Source organism: Pelodiscus sinensis, chromosome 2 (genome assembly GCF_049634645.1).
Source record: "Pelodiscus sinensis isolate JC-2024 chromosome 2, ASM4963464v1, whole genome shotgun sequence".
Lineage (NCBI taxonomy): Eukaryota > Metazoa > Chordata > Testudines > Trionychidae > Pelodiscus > Pelodiscus sinensis.
Window position 1 is genome coordinate 2,124,728 of NC_134712.1, and position 17,979 is coordinate 2,142,706.

At 58.7% G+C, this 17,979-nt stretch overlaps 1 protein-coding gene across 4 annotated transcripts; it reads left to right on the forward strand.

The window, feature by feature from the left end:
- Nucleotides 1-391: 391 nt before the first annotated feature.
- GFUS (GDP-L-fucose synthase) lies at nucleotides 392-16,631 on the forward strand. Of its 4 annotated transcripts, none has more exons than XM_075919985.1 (12): nucleotides 392-495; nucleotides 3,250-3,388; nucleotides 4,990-5,152; nucleotides 7,873-7,987; nucleotides 9,216-9,344; nucleotides 10,105-10,178; nucleotides 11,011-11,144; nucleotides 13,367-13,431; nucleotides 13,877-13,943; nucleotides 14,265-14,344; nucleotides 15,005-15,104; nucleotides 15,766-16,631. In XM_075919985.1, exons 3-12 carry the CDS (start codon nucleotides 5,001-5,003, stop codon nucleotides 15,819-15,821), a joined length of 972 nt encoding a protein of 323 aa, XP_075776100.1. In that variant the 5' UTR covers nucleotides 392-495; nucleotides 3,250-3,388; nucleotides 4,990-5,000; the 3' UTR covers nucleotides 15,822-16,631. The 4 variants fall into 4 exon arrangements, with proteins under 4 accessions (XP_075776100.1, XP_075776097.1, XP_075776099.1 ...); XM_075919982.1 differs by having other exon boundaries at nucleotides 3,250-3,335; XM_075919983.1 differs by lacking the exon at nucleotides 392-495 and adding an exon at nucleotides 2,455-2,627 and having other exon boundaries at nucleotides 3,250-3,335.
- Nucleotides 16,632-17,979: the final 1,348 nt, after the last annotated feature.

Genomic DNA, 17,979 nt, shown 5'->3' on the forward strand with positions numbered 1-17,979 from the left:
CCAGGCCACTGGGACCCTGGTCTGCACTTTCCCCAACGCGGGCTGGGCCCGGCTGGGCCATTTCAGAACAGGGGCAGTAGCCCAGGTGTCAGAGACCCCCTGGGGGGAGATGCGAGTCCGAGCGTCTGTCCAGCTGCCCGCACCAGGGTAGCGTGCGTCCCTCGGGTGATAAGTGCAACGTAAGAGCCGAATATGAGGAGTGGTCCATGGGTCCCAGCATCCCTGAGTCCATCAGTGCCCCTGCTCTGTCCTTGCAGCTGTCCGCCCGTCTGCCTGTCCCTGGCCTCTCGGCTCCAGCCCAGCCTGTGCTGTCTGTCCGCCCCTCCCCCCGGCCGTCTGTCCGTTCCTCGCCCCCCCCCCCCGTCTGTCTGTCTGGTGGGCGGGGCCCGGACTACATTTCCCAGCGAGCCCCGCGGGCCGCGACGTGCGAGCGACCCGGACTCGGGGCTGGCGGAAGCGGAGCCGGGCGGCGGGGGAGCGGCCAGCGCGGCACAGGTGGGACCGGGAGGGGACTGGAGCAGGGGGGAGGAAGAAGGGGGGGCCCTGGCGTGGGGGAGCGGGGGGAGGAAGAAGAGGGGCCCTGGCGTGGGGGAGCGGGGGGAGGAAGAAGAGGGGCCCTGGCGTGGGGGGGCGGGGGGAGGAAGAAGGGGGGGCCCTGGCATGGGAGGAGAATGGGAGATGGGGAGGAGGAAGGGGGTGCTGGTGTGAAGAGGGTTGGGGGCTGGTATGTGGGACCCCAGGATGACAGGACACCCATATGGGTGTAGTTTTGGGGTGTTGTCTTGGACAGGCTCAGACCCCCCCCCTGCTTTGCATGGCCTGTTGGCGAGCTGCCCCCCATGTAGAAGTCAGTCTGCGCCTGTGGACACTGATTCCCGTGCCGGGTGCTGGTGGCTGGCGAGCCCAGCCTGGGAGCAGTGAGATGTCTCTGCACGGGGCCCAGTAGATGGGGCGGAGGTCGCCTTGCCCCGAGGGGCCATTGGTGTCACATAAAGCAGACCAGGGTCCTCAGGGCATCTGTGGGGCTGCTGCTGCATTTCCCTGCCCCAGTGCAGAGGGGAGCTACTTCCAGACTCTTCCTGATCCCCAAAAGCTGCCAGCATTTAACGAGGACGCGGGGCCTCATCCTCTCCCCTGGGGAGATGGGGGTTTGGTGGTGGATTTCCGCATGACAGTCATGCCATGGAAGCAGGGGAGGGGCAAAACCCACACACCTGTCAATCAATGCTTGCAGGTGTGAGCGGCACTAAATCCACTGAGGTCATCAAGGGTCCGGTTATCATCCTGGTCATTGACTCGCCTGTGTCCTCGGCAAAATCGCTGCGCTTCTGTCTAGGCTTCCCCAGCCATAAAATGGGGGTCCTAACGCTGTTGCCTGCCCGCTCAATGGTGGCAGCTGGTGGGCCTTGACAGCGGTGGATATAGGGCAGGGCGAGCGGGGCGGCTGCCCCAGGCCCCATGCTTCAATAGGCCCCGTGCCAGCGCCTGGGGCAGACTGGCCTGGCGGGATACCAGGAATTTCCCGGTGGGCCATCCGCCGAAGGGCCGGCCGGCGGCTGCTGGGGAAGAAGGGGGGGAGATTGTGGCAGGGCTCCGCAGCCCTGCACTTTTGAAATTCCCCACTACGGGTCACGTGGGGCCGAGGGAGCGCATGCGCGGCGTGCTGAAACAACGCGCAACAGCTGAGAGGGGAGACGGCGTGGCGTGGCGTGGCATGGTGTGATGCCACGGCCCAGGACTTTAAAACCACGCAGCCCAGAGTTGCACCACATGGTTCGGCACATGGCCTGGGCCGGGGCCACGGCCACCCTGCACACTGGAAGGCAGAAGGTGGATGGCAGAGGAAGGGGCTTGTGCTGAGGGGAGGGGAGGAGGGCAGGTCAGGAGAAGAAAGAGGAGGTGAGACAAATGCCAGGGGGCCAAGTGGACACAATGAGGAAAAGGGCAGGAGGGGAGGTGTCAATGGGGGGGGGGGGGACAGGGCGATGCTGGGAGAGGAGAGGGTAAGGGAATTGGGGGCTAGAGGGGGTAGGGGGAGATGCTGGGAGAAGGCTTGAAAGGAGGGGTGGGTGTGAGGAAGGCGGAGATGGAGCAAGGCATGTGAGAGGGCACAGGGGCATGAGGGGAATGGGGGCAGAGGGTGGTGAGGGGGTGGGCTTCAGGGAGAAACAGGGCAAAAGGGGCAGGGGCAGTAAGGGAAGGGGGAGGCACCAGGAGGGTGCAGGGGTAAGGGAAGGTGCAGGTGCCAGTAGATTCTGGGGTGAAGCAGAAGGGCAGACACCTGCAAGGGAGGGACCAGCAGCAGAGGAGAGAGGCAGGGCAGGTGTATAGAGGGAGGTGTTAGGAGAGGGGATGAGGAGGGGGTAGCTCACATGATCAGAGTGGGGCTACTGGAGGAGTGGGCACGGGGGGGGGGACCCTTTTTTCTCTTTTTTCTCCAAAGGGAGGGCCCCGCAATATTGTGCTGCTCTGGGCCCTGCAAAACTCTCATCCGCCCCTGGGCCTTGATCGCCAGCCTCCAGTGGAGGAGAAATCTGTCGTGGACGGGTCTGAGGGCCGGTCTACACTAAAAATACAGCCTCCTGTGTCACTGTGGCTCTTCAGTGAAGACACTGCTAGGCTTCTGTGTCAGTATGGTTAATTCACCTCCATGAGAGGCCACGGCTGTGTTGAGGGGAAAAGCCTGCACGTTAATGTAGCATTGTTCCTAACCGAGTTTAGGTCAGTGTAACTGCATCTCTCCATGCACATCCATCCCCGGAGCGCTGTATGTTTGTAGTGCCGACCTGGCCTCCGTATATTTGTAACTTGTTTGCGCTCTGTGCTCCAGTCCTAAAACAGAGGTGGTCGTAAATGGCACGCAGTCCCTCAGCTCCTCCAGAAATCTCAGCTCTGACACTTGTGCCCAGTTTCCAGAAAGCAACTGTGCCCCCAAGAAATGGCTCTGACCGACGAAGGCAGAGAACAAACACTCTTGCTGTTTGCAACAGCGTCTCCAAATAGAGACACCATCCCAAAGCCAACAACAGAGCAACAGTTCTTGAAAGACTGAACATTAAGAAAAATAACTTGTCAATTGCTGACTCCTGCATAACTATATTCATCTACCTGGGGATGCTTAGTTTTTTTCACATTTGCAATGTATGTGAGAATTCTTGAAATGGGAGTGCTGGGGAAGGGGCGAGCAGTGAGTAATTAATTAATTAATTAGAGATCCAGTACCTGATTTATTTCTGTCCCTTCATGCAGCTTGAATAGAGAAATTGTCGAGGATCACTTTCATTTTTGCATTGAGGACTCTGCAGGAGCAAAGAAATCTAAGGGACACTGATAAGGTGGCTTTTTTAACTACTTTTTAAAATCTTAGAAAACACGCTTTAACTAGCAGGTATAACATATTTTGTAGTTGCTCCATTAAATTGCAAGCGTTTTTCTGCATCTCAGATAACATTCATATGGGTCTTTGGAAATGGTGTGGGGCTAATACCACCTTAGCCTTGTTTCCTCTGCACACACCTGCTTCCTGCCTTTGCTGCTGGTAAGGTAAACAGCCTCTTGCAAAGTGCTGCTAAATGCACAAGGGAAATACTTTGGAAAAAAGTCTCCAGATGCTTTCAGTGCTCTAGTGTTTGCAGCAGTTACCTGCAGCAGTTGTAGGTAGATGTTTTCAGGCTGGCCCTCCTGAGTGGATGATGTCTATAATTCCCATAGAACGATCTCCGGCTACGTCTAGACGGGCATGATTTTCCGCAAATGCTTTTAACGGAAAAGTTTTTCCGTTAAAAGCATTTGCGGAAAAGAGCGTCTAGATTGGCATGGACGCTTTTGCGCAAAAGCACTTTTTGTGGAAAAGTGTCCATGCCAATCTAGATGTGGTTTTGCGCAAGAAAGCCCCAATCGCCATTTTCGCCATCGGGGCTTTTTTGCGCAAAACAGTTTTTAGCTGTCTACACTGGCCCTCTTGCACAAAAGCATTTGCACAAGAGGGCTTTTTCCAGAGTGGGAGGCAGCATAGTATTTGCACGAGAACACTGACAATCTTACATGAGATCGTCAGTGTTCTTGCGCAAATTAAAGTGGCCAGTGTAGCATCTGCTTTTGCGGAAAAACTTGCCAGTCTAGACGCAGCCTCTGAGTCTAGTGCTTTTGTTAAAGATTCCTTGAAAAATGATTAAAACTTTTGCTTCAGTGTGGGCAGTTCCTGCTGCATGTGGCCTCTTGGCTGGTGTGAGGGAAGGTGTTAGTTCCTTATTCGGTGCTTTGCATCTCTGACATCAAATAGGTCACCTCTTGGGTGGGGAGTCTTGTAATACTGAGACCTAGCAAAACCATTTCCCCAAACAGCCGCTGGATGGCAGTGGAGTGACGGAGAGAGCACACATTCACCAGATCTCTTCTCTACTAATTGGCGCAATGGTTTAAAATCCTAGCGGGTACATGGTTCACTGGTTTTGGCTGGGTGGGACTTGGGAGGGAAGGATGGTGGAGGGGTGCCCTCGCATCTCCTGGGGAGCCGGCTGCCTCCCTGTGCTGCAGGCTTTTCAGTATAAGGCTTATACTGCGGAGACGGCTCCCCAGGAGCAGGGCCGGCTTATACTCTAAGCCAGCGGTTTTCAAACTTTTTTTGTCGTGACCCAGTTGAAGAAAATTGATGCCCGTGACCCTGTGTGCTCTCCCCTCCCGACATCTGGGATGTGGCTCTGGCTGTTGGCCCTGCTCCTGGTTAAACTCCTGGTTAAACTTACATCCCTGCTGTTCAGGACCCTGGTTTGCCCATCACCTTCCAAGCGGGGCTTTGCTGACATGGGGGAAATGGGAAGTCAGGCTTGCTAACCCTGCCAGGATTCCTGCCCCTGCCCAGCTCACACGTGCCCCTGGCATGTGCAGCTTTGCCAGGCCAGGCAGGCTGGCAGCAGGGGCTGTCACAGCACCCTGGCGCCATGCCTCCGAGAGGAGTTGGGATGAATGGCCTCCTCTCCCGCCCTGCAGAGCTTGTTGCCATGACGGAGCCGGCTGAATCGAAGCCAAAGCGCATCCTGGTGACCGGTGGCACGGGCCTGGTGGGAAGAGCCATCGAAAAGGTGGTGGCTGATGGCGAGGGCAGGCCAGATGAAGAGTGGATCTTCGTGTGCTCCAAGGATGCTGACTTAACGTGAGTCCTGGGCTCTGCTTTTCTCTTTGTTACTGTGTGAAATGCCCCATCCGTGTTGGGGTGGCCTGCTGGAGAGGGCTCTCGCGCTAGTCTCTGGGGAGCAGGGCTCATACCCTCCGCAGAGCAGGGAAAACGAGGCACGTGGAGCAGAGGGTTTGGGCCTCGTCCCACGCCCTGTTACAGAACTCTGCTGCGGTGCTGGACTGAGGCAGGCCCCTCGGCAGGGAGGCCCAGGAATGGAGCAAGCAGCGGGTGAGGGGCAGAGCTTTGCGTGAAGGCCAGGGCTGGACTAGCAAGAGAGTGATGTATGATAGGATGGAGGTGGGTTGGCAGAATTGTGTGGCTGAAGCCAGACGTGAGCTGAGACTGTCAAGCCCCTACTTTCTCCCCCCTAAACTAGATAGGTCTACACCGCAAAAGCCAGACAGGGCTGGCCTGCCTGAGCTAGCAAGCTGAGCACGCACCTAGGATCTGTGCTGGCCCTGCCATACGCAGGTTGTCAGAGATTCGTGGAATCCTAGGGTTGGAAGAGACGTCAGAAGGCACCTAATCCAACCCCCTGCTCAGAGCAGGACCCACCCCGACTCAATCATCCCAGCCAGGGCTCTGGCAAGCTGGGACTTGAACACCTCTAGGGGTGGAGATTTCAACCCCTCCCAAGGGAACCCAGCCCAGCGCTTCCCCACTCACCTAGGGAAAGAGTTTGTCCTAATCTCCCACCTAGACCTCCCCCACCGCAACTTGAGCCCATTGCTCCTTGTTCTGCCATCTGCCCCCACTGAGAACAGCCTCTCGCCAGCCTCTCTGGAACCCCCTTCAGGAAGTTGAAGGCTGCTATCAAATCCCCCCTCGCTCTTCTCTTCTGCAGACTAAACAAACCCAAATCCCTCAGCCTCTCCTGATAAGTCATGTGCTCCAGCCCCCCAATCATTTTGGTTGCCTTCCACGGGACCCTTTCCAATTTCCCCACATCCTTTCTGTAGTGGGGACCCAAAACTGGCTGCAGCACTCCAGATGTGGCGTCCCCAGTGCCGAATAAAGGGGAATAATCACTTCCCTCGATCTGCTGGCAATGCTCCTATTACGGCCTTTCATCATCTTTGTTGCTCTTCTTTGGACCTTCCCCAATTTCTTCCCATCTTTCCTGAAATGCGGTGCCAAGAACTGGACACAACACTCCAGCTGAGGCCTAATCCGCGCAGAGTAGAGGGGGAGAATCGCTTCTCGTGTCTTGTTCACAATGCTCCGGTGAACGTTCACCTCTGGTTTACACTGGGTTTTGGAGGGGTTGGCATAGCCCTGGAGTGAGCCCATGCCGCCTTGCATGTGTTAGCGCCAGCTTTGCTCCGGGACGCTGGCTCCCCTCCCATCTGCGGCGTCATGGGATGAAAGCGAATTGGAGGTGTCGTCCGACAGGTGGCAAGGAGGTGGCGGTGGGGTTGCTCAGAGAGCAGCTGTGCTCAGGATGTGAGAGCTCTTCCGGGCCCCTGGTGTGGTGCCAGTGCAGCGCACTGGAGACCCAAATGCATTCGGGGTCATCCTCACAGACACTGAGGCCGGGGTCCTGTGCCTTTGAGAACGGAAGGGGGATGAGTGAGGGGCGCTGTAGGGCCAGAGGCTGCTCCCTTGAACGGCTATGCAGACCCGTCCTTTAGGCCTGCCTGAGAGATCTCTGCTGTCCAACCTTCCACTTGCTGGCTTCTGCCCACACCTTGTTTCCATCTTGCAGCTGCCAGGCCAGGTGCAGCCTGTTGTATCCGTTAAGGAGCCTGGCCAGTCCCAGCCAAGAGAACCTAAAGGGCAGCCCCTCTCCTGCATTTCACTCTGTCCAATCACGTTCCCCCATGGGTGCCACTCACCTGAGCCCCACCCGCTTTCCTGGGGAGAGTCAGACAGTCCCTCTTGCTGAGACCCAGCTGGAGTAGATCAGGGCTGGCCTTAGGGTAGATGTGCCCTGGGCGAACTTGTGTTTTGGGGCCCCTGACCCTTGTGGGCAGAGTACCCCCCATTTCCCCTGGTACCCATGGGCTCCCCCACCCTGCTCCCCCATCTTGTGCTCACTTTACCACTAGCCCTGAATTGTGCCCCCTTTGCCCCATACCTCTGCACAGTGCCCCTTCATCCCAACCCTGGCACTTTCCTCTCCCCCCCTCCCCGTACCCCCAACCCTCGCTCGTGGGCCTGTCAGCAGGCGAACGCTAAGCAGTGTGCAGGGGCCTTTTCGCAGCCAGCGTTATCCTTTGGGTGTTCCCTGACTGGGAGTTAAAGGGGCCACCAGTCAGCTGTTGCCCTCCGCTTGGCTCGCAGGGTGTCCTTGCCACGGCTTTACAGTCAGTTAGCTAATTGCGCATCAGTGGTGCTTGTTGGGTCAAGAGCTGGCATCAGGCCCCTCCCCAAGCGCTCGCATCTCATCGCAGGCCAGCCCACAGCTTGGGTCCAACCCACACGCGGACGGCCCAGAGATGCTGCTGCTAGTCTGGGGGCTGAAAGATCTGGGTGTGTGGCAGAGCAGAGAATTGAACTCCCCCTGTGGCCTTGAGGAAGTGGTGGCGTGCCTCAGTTTCCCCACTGTAATACGGGGGTAGCAGCACTGCCTGGCTCCCAGGGGTCGGGAGGATAAATACCCCAGACTGAGGTGCCGAGACCCTGGGGTCACGGGGCCAGATAGGGGCTGGACTTTGCCCCTGAGGGCTCTGTTGGTGGTTTCGTCTCCCCTGTAGGAACGCTGCGGAGACCAGAGCCCTGTATGAGAAACACAGGCCCACCCATGTGATCCACTTGGCCGCCTTGGTGGGAGGCCTCTTCAAAAACATCAAGTACAACCTGGATTTCTGGGTAAGGGCCAGGGTGGTAAATGCAGAGGTGAAACGTCAGGTCCGGCTCCCGCGGCTCTGTGGTCCCCTTTGCCCTTCCTCCAGGCACTCGGGAGCGCTTTGCAGACATTCCAGAATTAACCCTGGCTGGGCCCCCTACCTCCCGGGTGTAGGTTTGGGTTAGCGCCATTGTAATTGTAGGGAAATTGAGGCACTGAGCCATGACTTCCCATGATTGTGTGGCAGTGCCAGTAATGGGTTTATTAAATGGGCGGAGAAAGTCATTAACCCCTTGGGTGCTGTGCCTTCTGGTGCTGCAGGTAGGACTCCTCTGGTCGAGTTACCAGGATATGTGGGCCTCGGAAATGAACGGGGAACTGCTTTCCCCCAGCCCCTTGTGTGGCTAATGGCGAGTCCCCAGCACCAGCCCTGCATCAGGAGTTTAACAGCAGGGCCTTGGCTGGGACTCTGCTCTGCCCAGGCTCTGGTGACTCTCACAGGTGAAGGGGTGCAGCTTCTTAGCAGCTGGGTCAGCCCCCCTGCCCCGTCTCTCTGAATCACACGCCTGCGCATGCATACACGCACACACCCCCAGCTCAGCCCAGCTTGGTCTGATTTCTTGGGGCTGGCTCGTGTGTTTCAGTGGCCTGCAGTCACCTTGCTAGTGGTATAGACGGATAGCTCAAGGATGACTACAAGTCCCAGCATGCAGTGCTCCTCCTTGAGCTGAGCTGTGTCTATGCTGCTCCTGGTGGAGCATTGCATTCTGGGATGAGTAGTCTTCATGGGCTGGATCTGTGTTAAAGAGTATGGAGCCAATACAGGCCTTGCCTGGGCTGTGTGTGGCCTCCTGGTTTGCTCTTTGCATATGTGTCTCCTCCTTGTCTGATCTCCCTTCACCTGCCTGTGGATCTGGCCTGTTCCTGGCCTCCCTGCAGGTGCAATGGCTGTGCCTGAGGAGTCACTGTATTAAAGGGCTGTGCAAGTCTGAATGGGGAAGGGGACAGCTGAACTCCCTGAGAGGGGGTGGTGAAAGCCCTCTGGCAGGACCTGTGGGCCCTGGTGTGATGTCTCTGTCCAGAGCTGCCACTGCCACGAGAGGTGGCTTACAAGGGAGGGTGCAGACCTGAGTCCTGGGAGGAGCCAGTTCCAGAAAAAGCATGGGGGTGCAACATCACCACCTGGGTGGGTCGTGCAGGAACGGGTCCGGGTAGAACATGACGGCTCACGCCCCGTGGACCTTTCCCCAGCGGAGAAACGTGCACATCAACGACAACGTGCTTCACTCGGCGTACGAGTTCGGCGTGCAGAAAGTCGTCTCCTGCCTTTCCACCTGCATCTTCCCGGACAAGACCACCTACCCTATCGACGAGACCATGGTAGGGACAGCCTGGGGCCACGTGAGAGCGCTCTGCCCTGACGGGGGGGGAGGGGCTGTCCCTCGCTCCTTGCACTGATGTGCCTGCACGTTCGACAGCGATCCCTCCGGCCAAACGAGCAGGATCCGCAGGGCCTGGCGCTCAAGAGGAATAAGGAGCCTTCAGGGCACATAGAGGATTTCTCCCATCTCTGCCTGCCTATGGCCTGTGTGATGTGAGCTGAGCCCAGGGCTGGCAGTACCCCCTGCAGCTCTTGCTCTCCCCCTCCAAACTCAGGGTGTGTCTGCACCGCGCAGCTAATCTGGGCTCTTTCCTGGGTGCCAGCCTTCACACCAGCCCCTTCCTCGTACAGAAAGCTCTGGCTGGCCCTGGGGTGCGTGGAGCCTGGGTTAGCTGTCCCAGCGGGGGTACAGTCTAGGTTAGAGCCAGTAGTCCTCCAGCGCCTTCCCACAATCCCCTCCTGAAGCACAGACACTTTCTCTTGCAATTGACCTGATGGACGAGGAAAGGCTCCTAGAGCGTCTGGGCACGGAGACCTGTGGGATACGCCCCAAACGCACACAGGCGAGTGCAGAGACCGCGAGCACATGGGGGCGGGGGAGGGGGCTTTGCTGGGGGATGCTCGCACACAGGTGAGGCTAACCTGGGTGTCGAGCCCCCGGCTTAACTGCAGTGTAGACCTAGCGTCAGTCTGTTCTCCCTACGCCTCCCTCCCGGGGGCGAGGCACCAGAGGCTGAAACCCTGTTTCCGTCTCCCCAGATTCACAACGGGCCCCCGCACGACTCCAACTTCGGGTACTCGTACGCCAAGAGAATGATCGACATTCAGAACAGGTACGGTCCAGCTCCTCCCCAGCTCCAGGCTGTTGGGACCGACCCAGTCCCGACATCTCCGAACAGACCCGTGATCCCCAGAGGCAGGACTGTGTATACACATTATCATGTCGCTCCTGATTGGTCAGAAGTGTCACACTTGGGTGTGGCCATCCCAAGGGGGGGGTGGGGCCTGTGGCAACCCCCTCGCCATAGGCTCCGCCCCCTCCCACAAGCTCTGCCCCCTTTCCCCATGCAGCGTGGCCCAGGGGATTACAGTAGGCCTGGCACAGTGGCAGTAGGGGCCTCGCACACAACGCAGGAGCTGGATCCCAGCCGCCTGGTCTGCTCCACCCTCCCAGGCCACTGTGCCCCACTTCTCCATGGTGGCTACTGCGGAGAAGCCGGGTGCAGTGGGCCGGGAGAGAGGGTGGGGTGGAACAGGCGCTCTGGCTCTCGCCACCAGTGTAGTGACCCCTGCTACCACCGTGCCAAGCCCCATAATCCCCCGGGTCCCTCCCATCCTTAGGAGGGCTAGAGCAGCTGCTGCAGGGCTGCCAAAGTGCAGGGTCTGGGGCAGCCGCCCTGATTCATCCTGTGGACAGGGATGGCTCTGCTGTTGGGTAGTTTCTTCCTCTGCTCTCTGGCACAGGGAGGGAGGGGTTGGAGCAGGCAGCTGCCCCTAGAGAGGCTGGTCAGTCCCTGTCCGTTTCCCTAAGCCCGGCTGGAGGAACAGGGTTAGACCCTGGTCCACGGAGCGGGGACAGCGACTCGTGTGCTCACAGCCCTCGGCTGCCCGAAACATGCCACTGGGCGAGTGACTCACCGGCCCTGGCGCTCTGCCCCTCTCCAGGGGGTATTTCCAACAGCACGGCTGCCGATTCACCGCCGTGATCCCCACCAATGTCTTCGGGCCTCACGATAACTTCAACATCGAGGACGGGCACGTCCTGCCGGGACTGATCCACAAGGTGTACCTGGCAAAGAGTAAGTGGGGGCCTTCATTTGGGTCTCAGCTTTATACTCCAGCCAATGGGGTGTTCCTCTTAGAGCAGCATGGGCAGCAAAGACCCTTCCTATTGGCGGAGGAAAGTCATGTGACTTTTTTGTTCCTAATGAAATTGTGAGGTTCTTAGTATCCTATCCCGACCTGTCTGAAAATGCTGCTGTGTGTTACACCCGTGCTGTGTTCCACCCCAGAGCTTGCTGCAGTGGGCGAATGGATCCTCCGGTGTTCCTTCCCTTCCTCATATATGAGTTAATTGGCTGCTGTTGGTAATGTGCTTTAAGATGCACAGCTGAAAGAGGTTACTGCAAATTATTTGGTTAGCAAAATCCATTTGTCTTTCTGTTCTTTGCACCTGGCCGTTGGGATCTTGTGGGTTTTTTATGGTATAACTAACCTCCGTGCTTCTAGTGAGTGTTCCCTGTACACTGGGGGCTTGTGCAGCTACTCAGGAGAGATTCAGATGCTGGCCACCGCTAGGTTTTTTGTTTCTACTGGGGGTGCACATTTGCACATAGCTCAGTGCACATAACATTTATTCTGCACATGGATGAAAAAGATTGGAGGGAACATGGCTGGGCAGCCCTAGCTGCAGGGCTGCTAACAGAGTTTCTGCTATAGTTTGCTGCTGGGGAAAATCTGCACCAAAAAATAAAAGATTGTGCTTGCGGTATTTTCAAATTCTGCAAAATTCTGCATATTTGTCAAAATAACACAATATAATCCCACCGGTTTCTATAATTTTTGGTAGTTTACTCTAGAATATCAGTCAGCAAGTATATCTCACAATACAAGCAACAAGGAAAATCCAGGACAAATAGATTTTTTACTAAGTGTGTTAATACAGAGCTCTGAGTAATAATTCATTGAAACTACAGTACAGACCCGTATTTCCTGCAAACCCCCCCCCCCCCCCCAAAAAAAAAAGCAGTGCAAAGGCTGGGAGGAGTTGGGGTAACGGAGGAGCTGAGGAAGAAGGAATAATAGCTGGGAAGGAGTCTGCGTGTGACCTTTGTGGGGTGGGAGACGTATGGGCCAGTGCTTTTGGGGGAAGGGATGGGATTTTTAGGGAGCTTCTTTCATGCAGACTCTGGCAGGCCCTCTCATTCAGACAGGTGCATCTGTCCCTGTCCTCGTGTGTCCGAGCACCCCCATGTGTCCTTGTACCCCCTTTCCATGTGTCTCCACCTGCACTTGGACACCCACTCCCCCCATACTTATGTGGCCCTGCACTAGTGCTCCCTGGAAGTTGAGTGCCCACCGCTGGCAGCCTGTGTGTCTACTGGTGGTGCACTTGCCTTGCTGCACATATGAACATGATTCTGCACCTGGATGGGAAAAATTAGAGGGAACCCTGCCCTGCACCTCCACTTGCATTCAGCCCCTACCCCAGTGCTCCCCCACAAACCCTTATATGCCCCTAACTGCCCCCCCAGCAGCTGCCTGCTGTCTCTCCCCGTAGCCCCTGACGTGGCCTGACAGGCGCTATGAAGAGGGCTCTGCAGGCGCTTTCTCTTCCACACCTGGCTGGTGCTGCTGCCCTGCTGGGTCACTAGAGCCCCCTCTGGTGGGCAAGAGGCAGAACAGCAGCAGCTTTCCAGCCAAAGGGCTTTTCTGCAGGGGTGGCTCTGTCCCGGGGCGGGGAGGGGGAAATAGCGCCCTCTGTGGGGCAATAGGTAGAACTGCAGCCATTTGCCGACACTTTTTTCTGTGCAAAAAAATTACAAATATGCACAGCTTGTTAATCATGCACGTGCGCAGTGGTGGAGAATTCCCCCAGGAGTTAGTTATTGGAGGGCAAGTTCCTGAGAGCCACAAGAGTTGGATTCCTCCCTTCTCACTTGGCTCTAGGCTGGGCTTTGCCTCTCCCAGCAGGAGTGACACTAGCAAACGATTTCCGTGCAGTGTCGAGGAAGGGGCCATGCTCGAATCCCAGCCAATGAGGAAAGAGAAGGGCCAGTCCGACGCCATGGCAACTAGCAGCCCCTTGTGTCAAGCTGGAGGATGGCACGCTGGGGTCTGTGGTCTTTGGGGGCTGCACCTGGGTTTGAGAGGGCTGCGATGTAGCGCTTCCCCGGGCTGGCTTTGGGTGTGCATTCGAGGGTATTTGGCTGAGCGTGGTGGGCACCGGGGCCTGTGGGGGGCCAGGCCAGTGTTGCGAGTGGCACCTCCACTAATGGCCGTTCTTGTCATTGCCCTACAGAAAACGGCACGGCTCTCACGGTCTGGGGGACGGGAAAGCCCAGGAGACAGTTCATCTACTCTCTGGTAGGCGCCCCCTTCACGGAGTCCAGCCCGTTCAGACCCGGCCCTGCTCTCCCGGAGCAAATTCCAGAGGTTTGGGAGGCTGGCAGCTGCTAGCAGGGCTGTGAATGAGGGTGCTGGCCTTGGACTGGCGGGGCCCCACTTCCATCGTGGGGGGGAGGGTGTTCAGATGGGGAGTCTGGCAGAGGGGGCTCTGAAGCCATGCAGCTCTGCGTGAGCCCACGCTGGCATATGCCTAGGCTGTCCCTGTAGGCCCCTGGGCCAGGTTTGCTGTTCGCTCCCTGCTCTCGGGGACAGCCTGTGGCCACGTTCAGCGCGCCCAGCTGGTAAGATCCCAGCTTGCACATCCAGCCCTGTGCACGAGCCGGGGAGAGGGGCTCTCTGATAGCCCCGAACTGGAGCATGGCGGCTGGAGCAGGGACTGCGAGCTGCCCCTTCGTGCCCACAGGACCTGGCGCGGCTCTTTGTCTGGGTCCTACGGGAGTACGACGAGGTGGAGCCCATCATCCTCTCAGGTGAGGCGCCCCTCCCTCCCCCTTTCCCTCTGCCCCTCCCCCCCGGCATGCCAGCCCTTTCCTCTGACCGGCTCCCAGCCCTGGCCCATTTGGCGGAGACCCCCGGGGGTTCCATCCCCCCACTCCTGCCCCTGCCCCTGCCCCCCCTCTGCTGCTGTGGCAGAGTCAGTGCAGCGCCCCCCGCAGGCCGAGCCTGAATCCGCCAGGCTGGCATGAGAGGCGGCTGCAGGTTCTGAGCCCCCAGCCCCGCCTCTGGAAGGAGGCGCCGGGGACAGCGCGAGTGGGCGGCAGGGGCCCGGCTCACCCTGGCTCTCTGTGCAGTTGGAGAAGAGGACGAGGTCTCTATAAGGGAAGCTGCGGAGAGCGTGGTGGAAGCCATGGACTTCCGGGGAGAGCTGATTGTATCTTTTGACACCGCCGAGGCCGAACGGCGGCTCTGGCGCCCTGCCACCCTGAGCTGCGCCCGGCTCTCAGGGCCCCCAACTCCCATGTGCACCCTGGGAGGGGGCGCCTGGTCACATTTGAACATCTCGGGAGTTCCCAGCTGAGCCGGTGCATGATTGTTCCCGGCTGCGTGTTCTCCAGGGCTAGGTCTGGCCCAGGTTGAAGTGGCTTGTGCGCCGGCCTCTCGCCGCTTCCCCGGGGCTCGTTCTCTGGGCTTGGCAGTTCAGGCCACTGAGGTCTCCGCTACCGGGCGTCCCTGGGAGACGACGTCTTCCATTCGTGGTACATTCCAGATGGAGCTAGGGGCCCCTGTACTGTTAGCTGCTTCCCCTCTTGCCTGCAAACAACGGGTGCAAGGGATGCCCCCGTGGGATCACTCTCTGCTCACCCCTGCGCCCGGCTGCTCAGGAATAACCCCCCAGCAAGACCTTCTGGTTAAGGCTCAGGTCAGGAACAGGACAGCTGCCCACCTTTGTGTTGGGCAAAGTCGACCTTTGCTACCACGGTCCCAGCTCTCGTCCTGCCTGGCTGCTCCCAGTAGGGGGCGCCCCCGCACGGCAGGAGGCTCAAACAGGTAGAAGCTTGTTTTCCCTCACGCCCCCCCCCTCGGCGTCCAGTTCGACACCACGAAATCCGACGGGCAGTTCAAGAAAACAGCCAGCAACGGCAAGCTGAGGCGGCACCTGCCCGATTTCCAGTTCACGCCATTCAAACGAGGTAAGGCTGGAATGGTGCACTGCTCCGGCACCGCCCTGGCACTTCTGCCCCCCTCTCCCCGCTGCCTCCCGCGGGGGTGGGGAGGGTGCGCGGGGAGGCGAGGGTGCGCGGGGAGGCGTTCTATCTCTGGTGGGCGCTGGGAGCTCAGCCCCAGGCATAGCGGGGTGCATGCACCAAGCAATCGAAGAGAGGCTGTGGGAAACTGAGGCAGCGGCCCTGGTGGTAGGGCCAGGACGGTGCAGCGATGGGGCTGCCGCAGGCTGGGATGCTTCAGGCTGTAGGGCAGTGGGGGCTAGTGGGTAGGCCACAAGTGGCCCTCCATCTCAGAGGGCCACCAGATCGTGGCAACCACAACACTTGCCTGGGACAGGGTGTTTTTGCTGACGATGTCAATAGCAGTGCTGGGATTGGACACAGCATTGACTGAGCGTGCCATGTGCTCCCTCTGCATCCAATCAGCACGCACCTCCTGCATGTGCCCTGGCTCTGGGGTCATCATAGTAACACCCGTAGGGAGAAAAGGATGCTTAGGCAAGCCAGCGGAATCTGCCCCCCGTGCGAGGGCAGTGGTGAACAGACGGCCCAGTGCGCCACACGCAGAGCCCCGAGGGGCTGCCTGCCCCGTTGCCTGGGGTCTAACTGCCCCCCCCTTCCCCCACAGCTGTGAAGGAAACGTGCGACTGGTTCAACACGCACTACGCCACTGCCCGCAAGTGAGCGGTGCCCCGCAGCCGGCGTGATTGTCGGCCAGTGCCAGCCGGAGGTTCCTTGGAGACGCGGCGTTTTCCTTTGGGGGGGTGGAGGAGCCACTGCCTGGGGGGGCCTGGGGCTGAGAGAGGGTGGTGGAGAGAGATGTAGCTTGTCTGAGGTGGAAGTTGATTGTGGGAGGGGAAGGGAAGTGGGGCGCAGACAGCTCCGACCGGCCAAATCACCAGGCAGCTTGGCTCATGTGTCAGAGAAACGTGGTGCACGGCAGGTACCTGTCTTTCGCAGGACATGGGACTCACCCCTAGTCATCTCAGCCAGCCAGGGAGCAGACCGGTGGGGGCTGGAATGGGCAGGAGCTCTGTGCTTGGGGACCAGAGTGAATCTTTGCTCAAAGGCTCCAAAGATACAAAGAATGAGACAACCCCTGCCCCGTGCTTCTAGCATTCCTCCCTGCAGTTAGAGATCCCAGAACTGCAGCCTTGAGCCCCCCTCCGGTCCACCGCTGAAGGAGTTTAGCAAGGGCAGTCTTGCCTAGTGGGAACCTCCCTTTAGCTTCTTCTAACAGCACGGTTCTTGGAGGTTTGCAGGGGGAGGAGGGTTGTGCCTGTAGGTTGAGGTACCTGGATGCTTCCATGCTGCCTCTGCATCATCTACTGAATATTTTTTAAACTGGACTGAGCCCTACTTCTGTCCTCTGTGGATCCCTGTGCCTTGCCAGTGCCACCTGCTAAGCTGTAATTGGTCAGGCTGCCTGCTAATCAAGCATAAAGGTGTCTGTAATTAGGTTCAGAATAAATCAAAGCTGCTTTGGTTTCCTGATCTCGCCGCTAGCCTGAAGACAAGTGGCTGGGCAGTAAGTCTGAACCAGAGCCGGGTCAGGCCAGCCCAGGTGTGTGCCATGGTCTCTCCTGCTCTCTGCTGGCAGCTGGTGCTGGGGAGCAGCAGTGGCTCTTCATTCTTCCAGCAGCAGAGGTGGGTGTAGCAGCTGGGGGCTGTGGGACCATCTGGCTGTTGGAGCCAGGCTGTTCAAATCAGTGAGCCCAGGGCCTGCTCTCTGGCTGGGGAAGGGGCTTCCAGGGGGAGTTTAACAGACATGCCCTTAGTGCAACCCCTGTGGCACCAACCCAGCCTCCTGCCCTGTATGGTCTGGGTGCAAACCCAGTGTGTGGGGGGGGGCAGAATTCAGTCTTGCCAGCAGCCGCTGTGCTGGAGGCCCTGGGACCAGCTGATTCCTGGGACTGTGTTAAGTGCTCCCCATCACCAGTCTGAAAGGGGAAGATTGCCCCTGCCAGCAGCGGTGTTGCCCTAGTGCCGAGCTGCAGTGTTGAGCCCTGCATGGTTCCCCAGGGAGCCCTGGAAGAGCCTGGCGTTAGGTTAGTAGTAGCAATGAATCCAGTGGGGATGGTGCACAGTGCAGGGAACGCCTGCAAAAGCAGCAGCCGGGGCCCTCTGCAGGAAATGTACTAGCCGCAGGGCTTGGCCAGTGAGGATGTGGCCAGACAAGTGCTGGCTGGGATGGAAAGGGACCATGTGGGGACCAAGGCAGCAACAGCTGCCCCAGGGCAACAGCTAAAGCCTGGCACAGGCCAGGGGTTCTCCCACTACAGCTGTGGTGGCCTCTGAACATGACCACCCACGCTGGCTGGGCCAGTCTGACGCCCCTGCCTCCAGCAAGAGCCTGCTCCAGGGCCAGAACACCCTGGCCCCCTGCAGCCCCAGCTCCCTGGCAGCCAAATGTCTCAGCCCAGCCCCTTTGCTGCCAAGAGCTGGCTCTGGGGCCCCTCGCCCCAGCTCCACAGGCCTTGCTAGAGCCCCCACAGCTGCTGTGGGGCAGGGGCCGGGTCTGGGTCAGATGCTAGGCCTGACTGGCCACCAAGCACTGAGAGGGAGGGGTTATGCCACCCATCACTCCCTTGGCACGGTTAAAAGAAAAAAATGCCGGGGGGGGGGGGGGAGAGAAGAGGGGGGAAAAAAGTCCCAAGGAAGCTGGTAGAATCCACAGCAAAGGCATCAGCTGCAAGAACGCCCCCTCCAGCAGCTCCTAGGACCCACCACGACTCTCAGCTGTTGGCCTAGTCCTGAGGTGTCCTCTTTGGGCACAGCCAGAGAAAGGGGCCCAGCCAACATGAGCACTGCTACCAGCTGCGGCCCACTCCCCCCCCCCTCC

What these genes read in the sequence shown, in the direction of transcription:
- GFUS (XM_075919985.1), top strand. Translation starts at nt 5,001, where the DNA reads ATGACGGAGCCGGCTGAATCGAAGCCAAAGCGCATCCTGGTGACCGGT. An exon ending in ATGATCGACATTCAGAACAG is followed by an intron (nt 10,179 to 11,010) that starts GTACGGTCCAGC and finishes GCCCCTCTCCAG; the next exon opens with GGGGTATTTCCAACAGCACG. An exon ending in ACTTCCGGGGAGAGCTGATT is followed by an intron (nt 14,345 to 15,004) that starts GTATCTTTTGAC and finishes CTCGGCGTCCAG; the next exon opens with TTCGACACCACGAAATCCGA.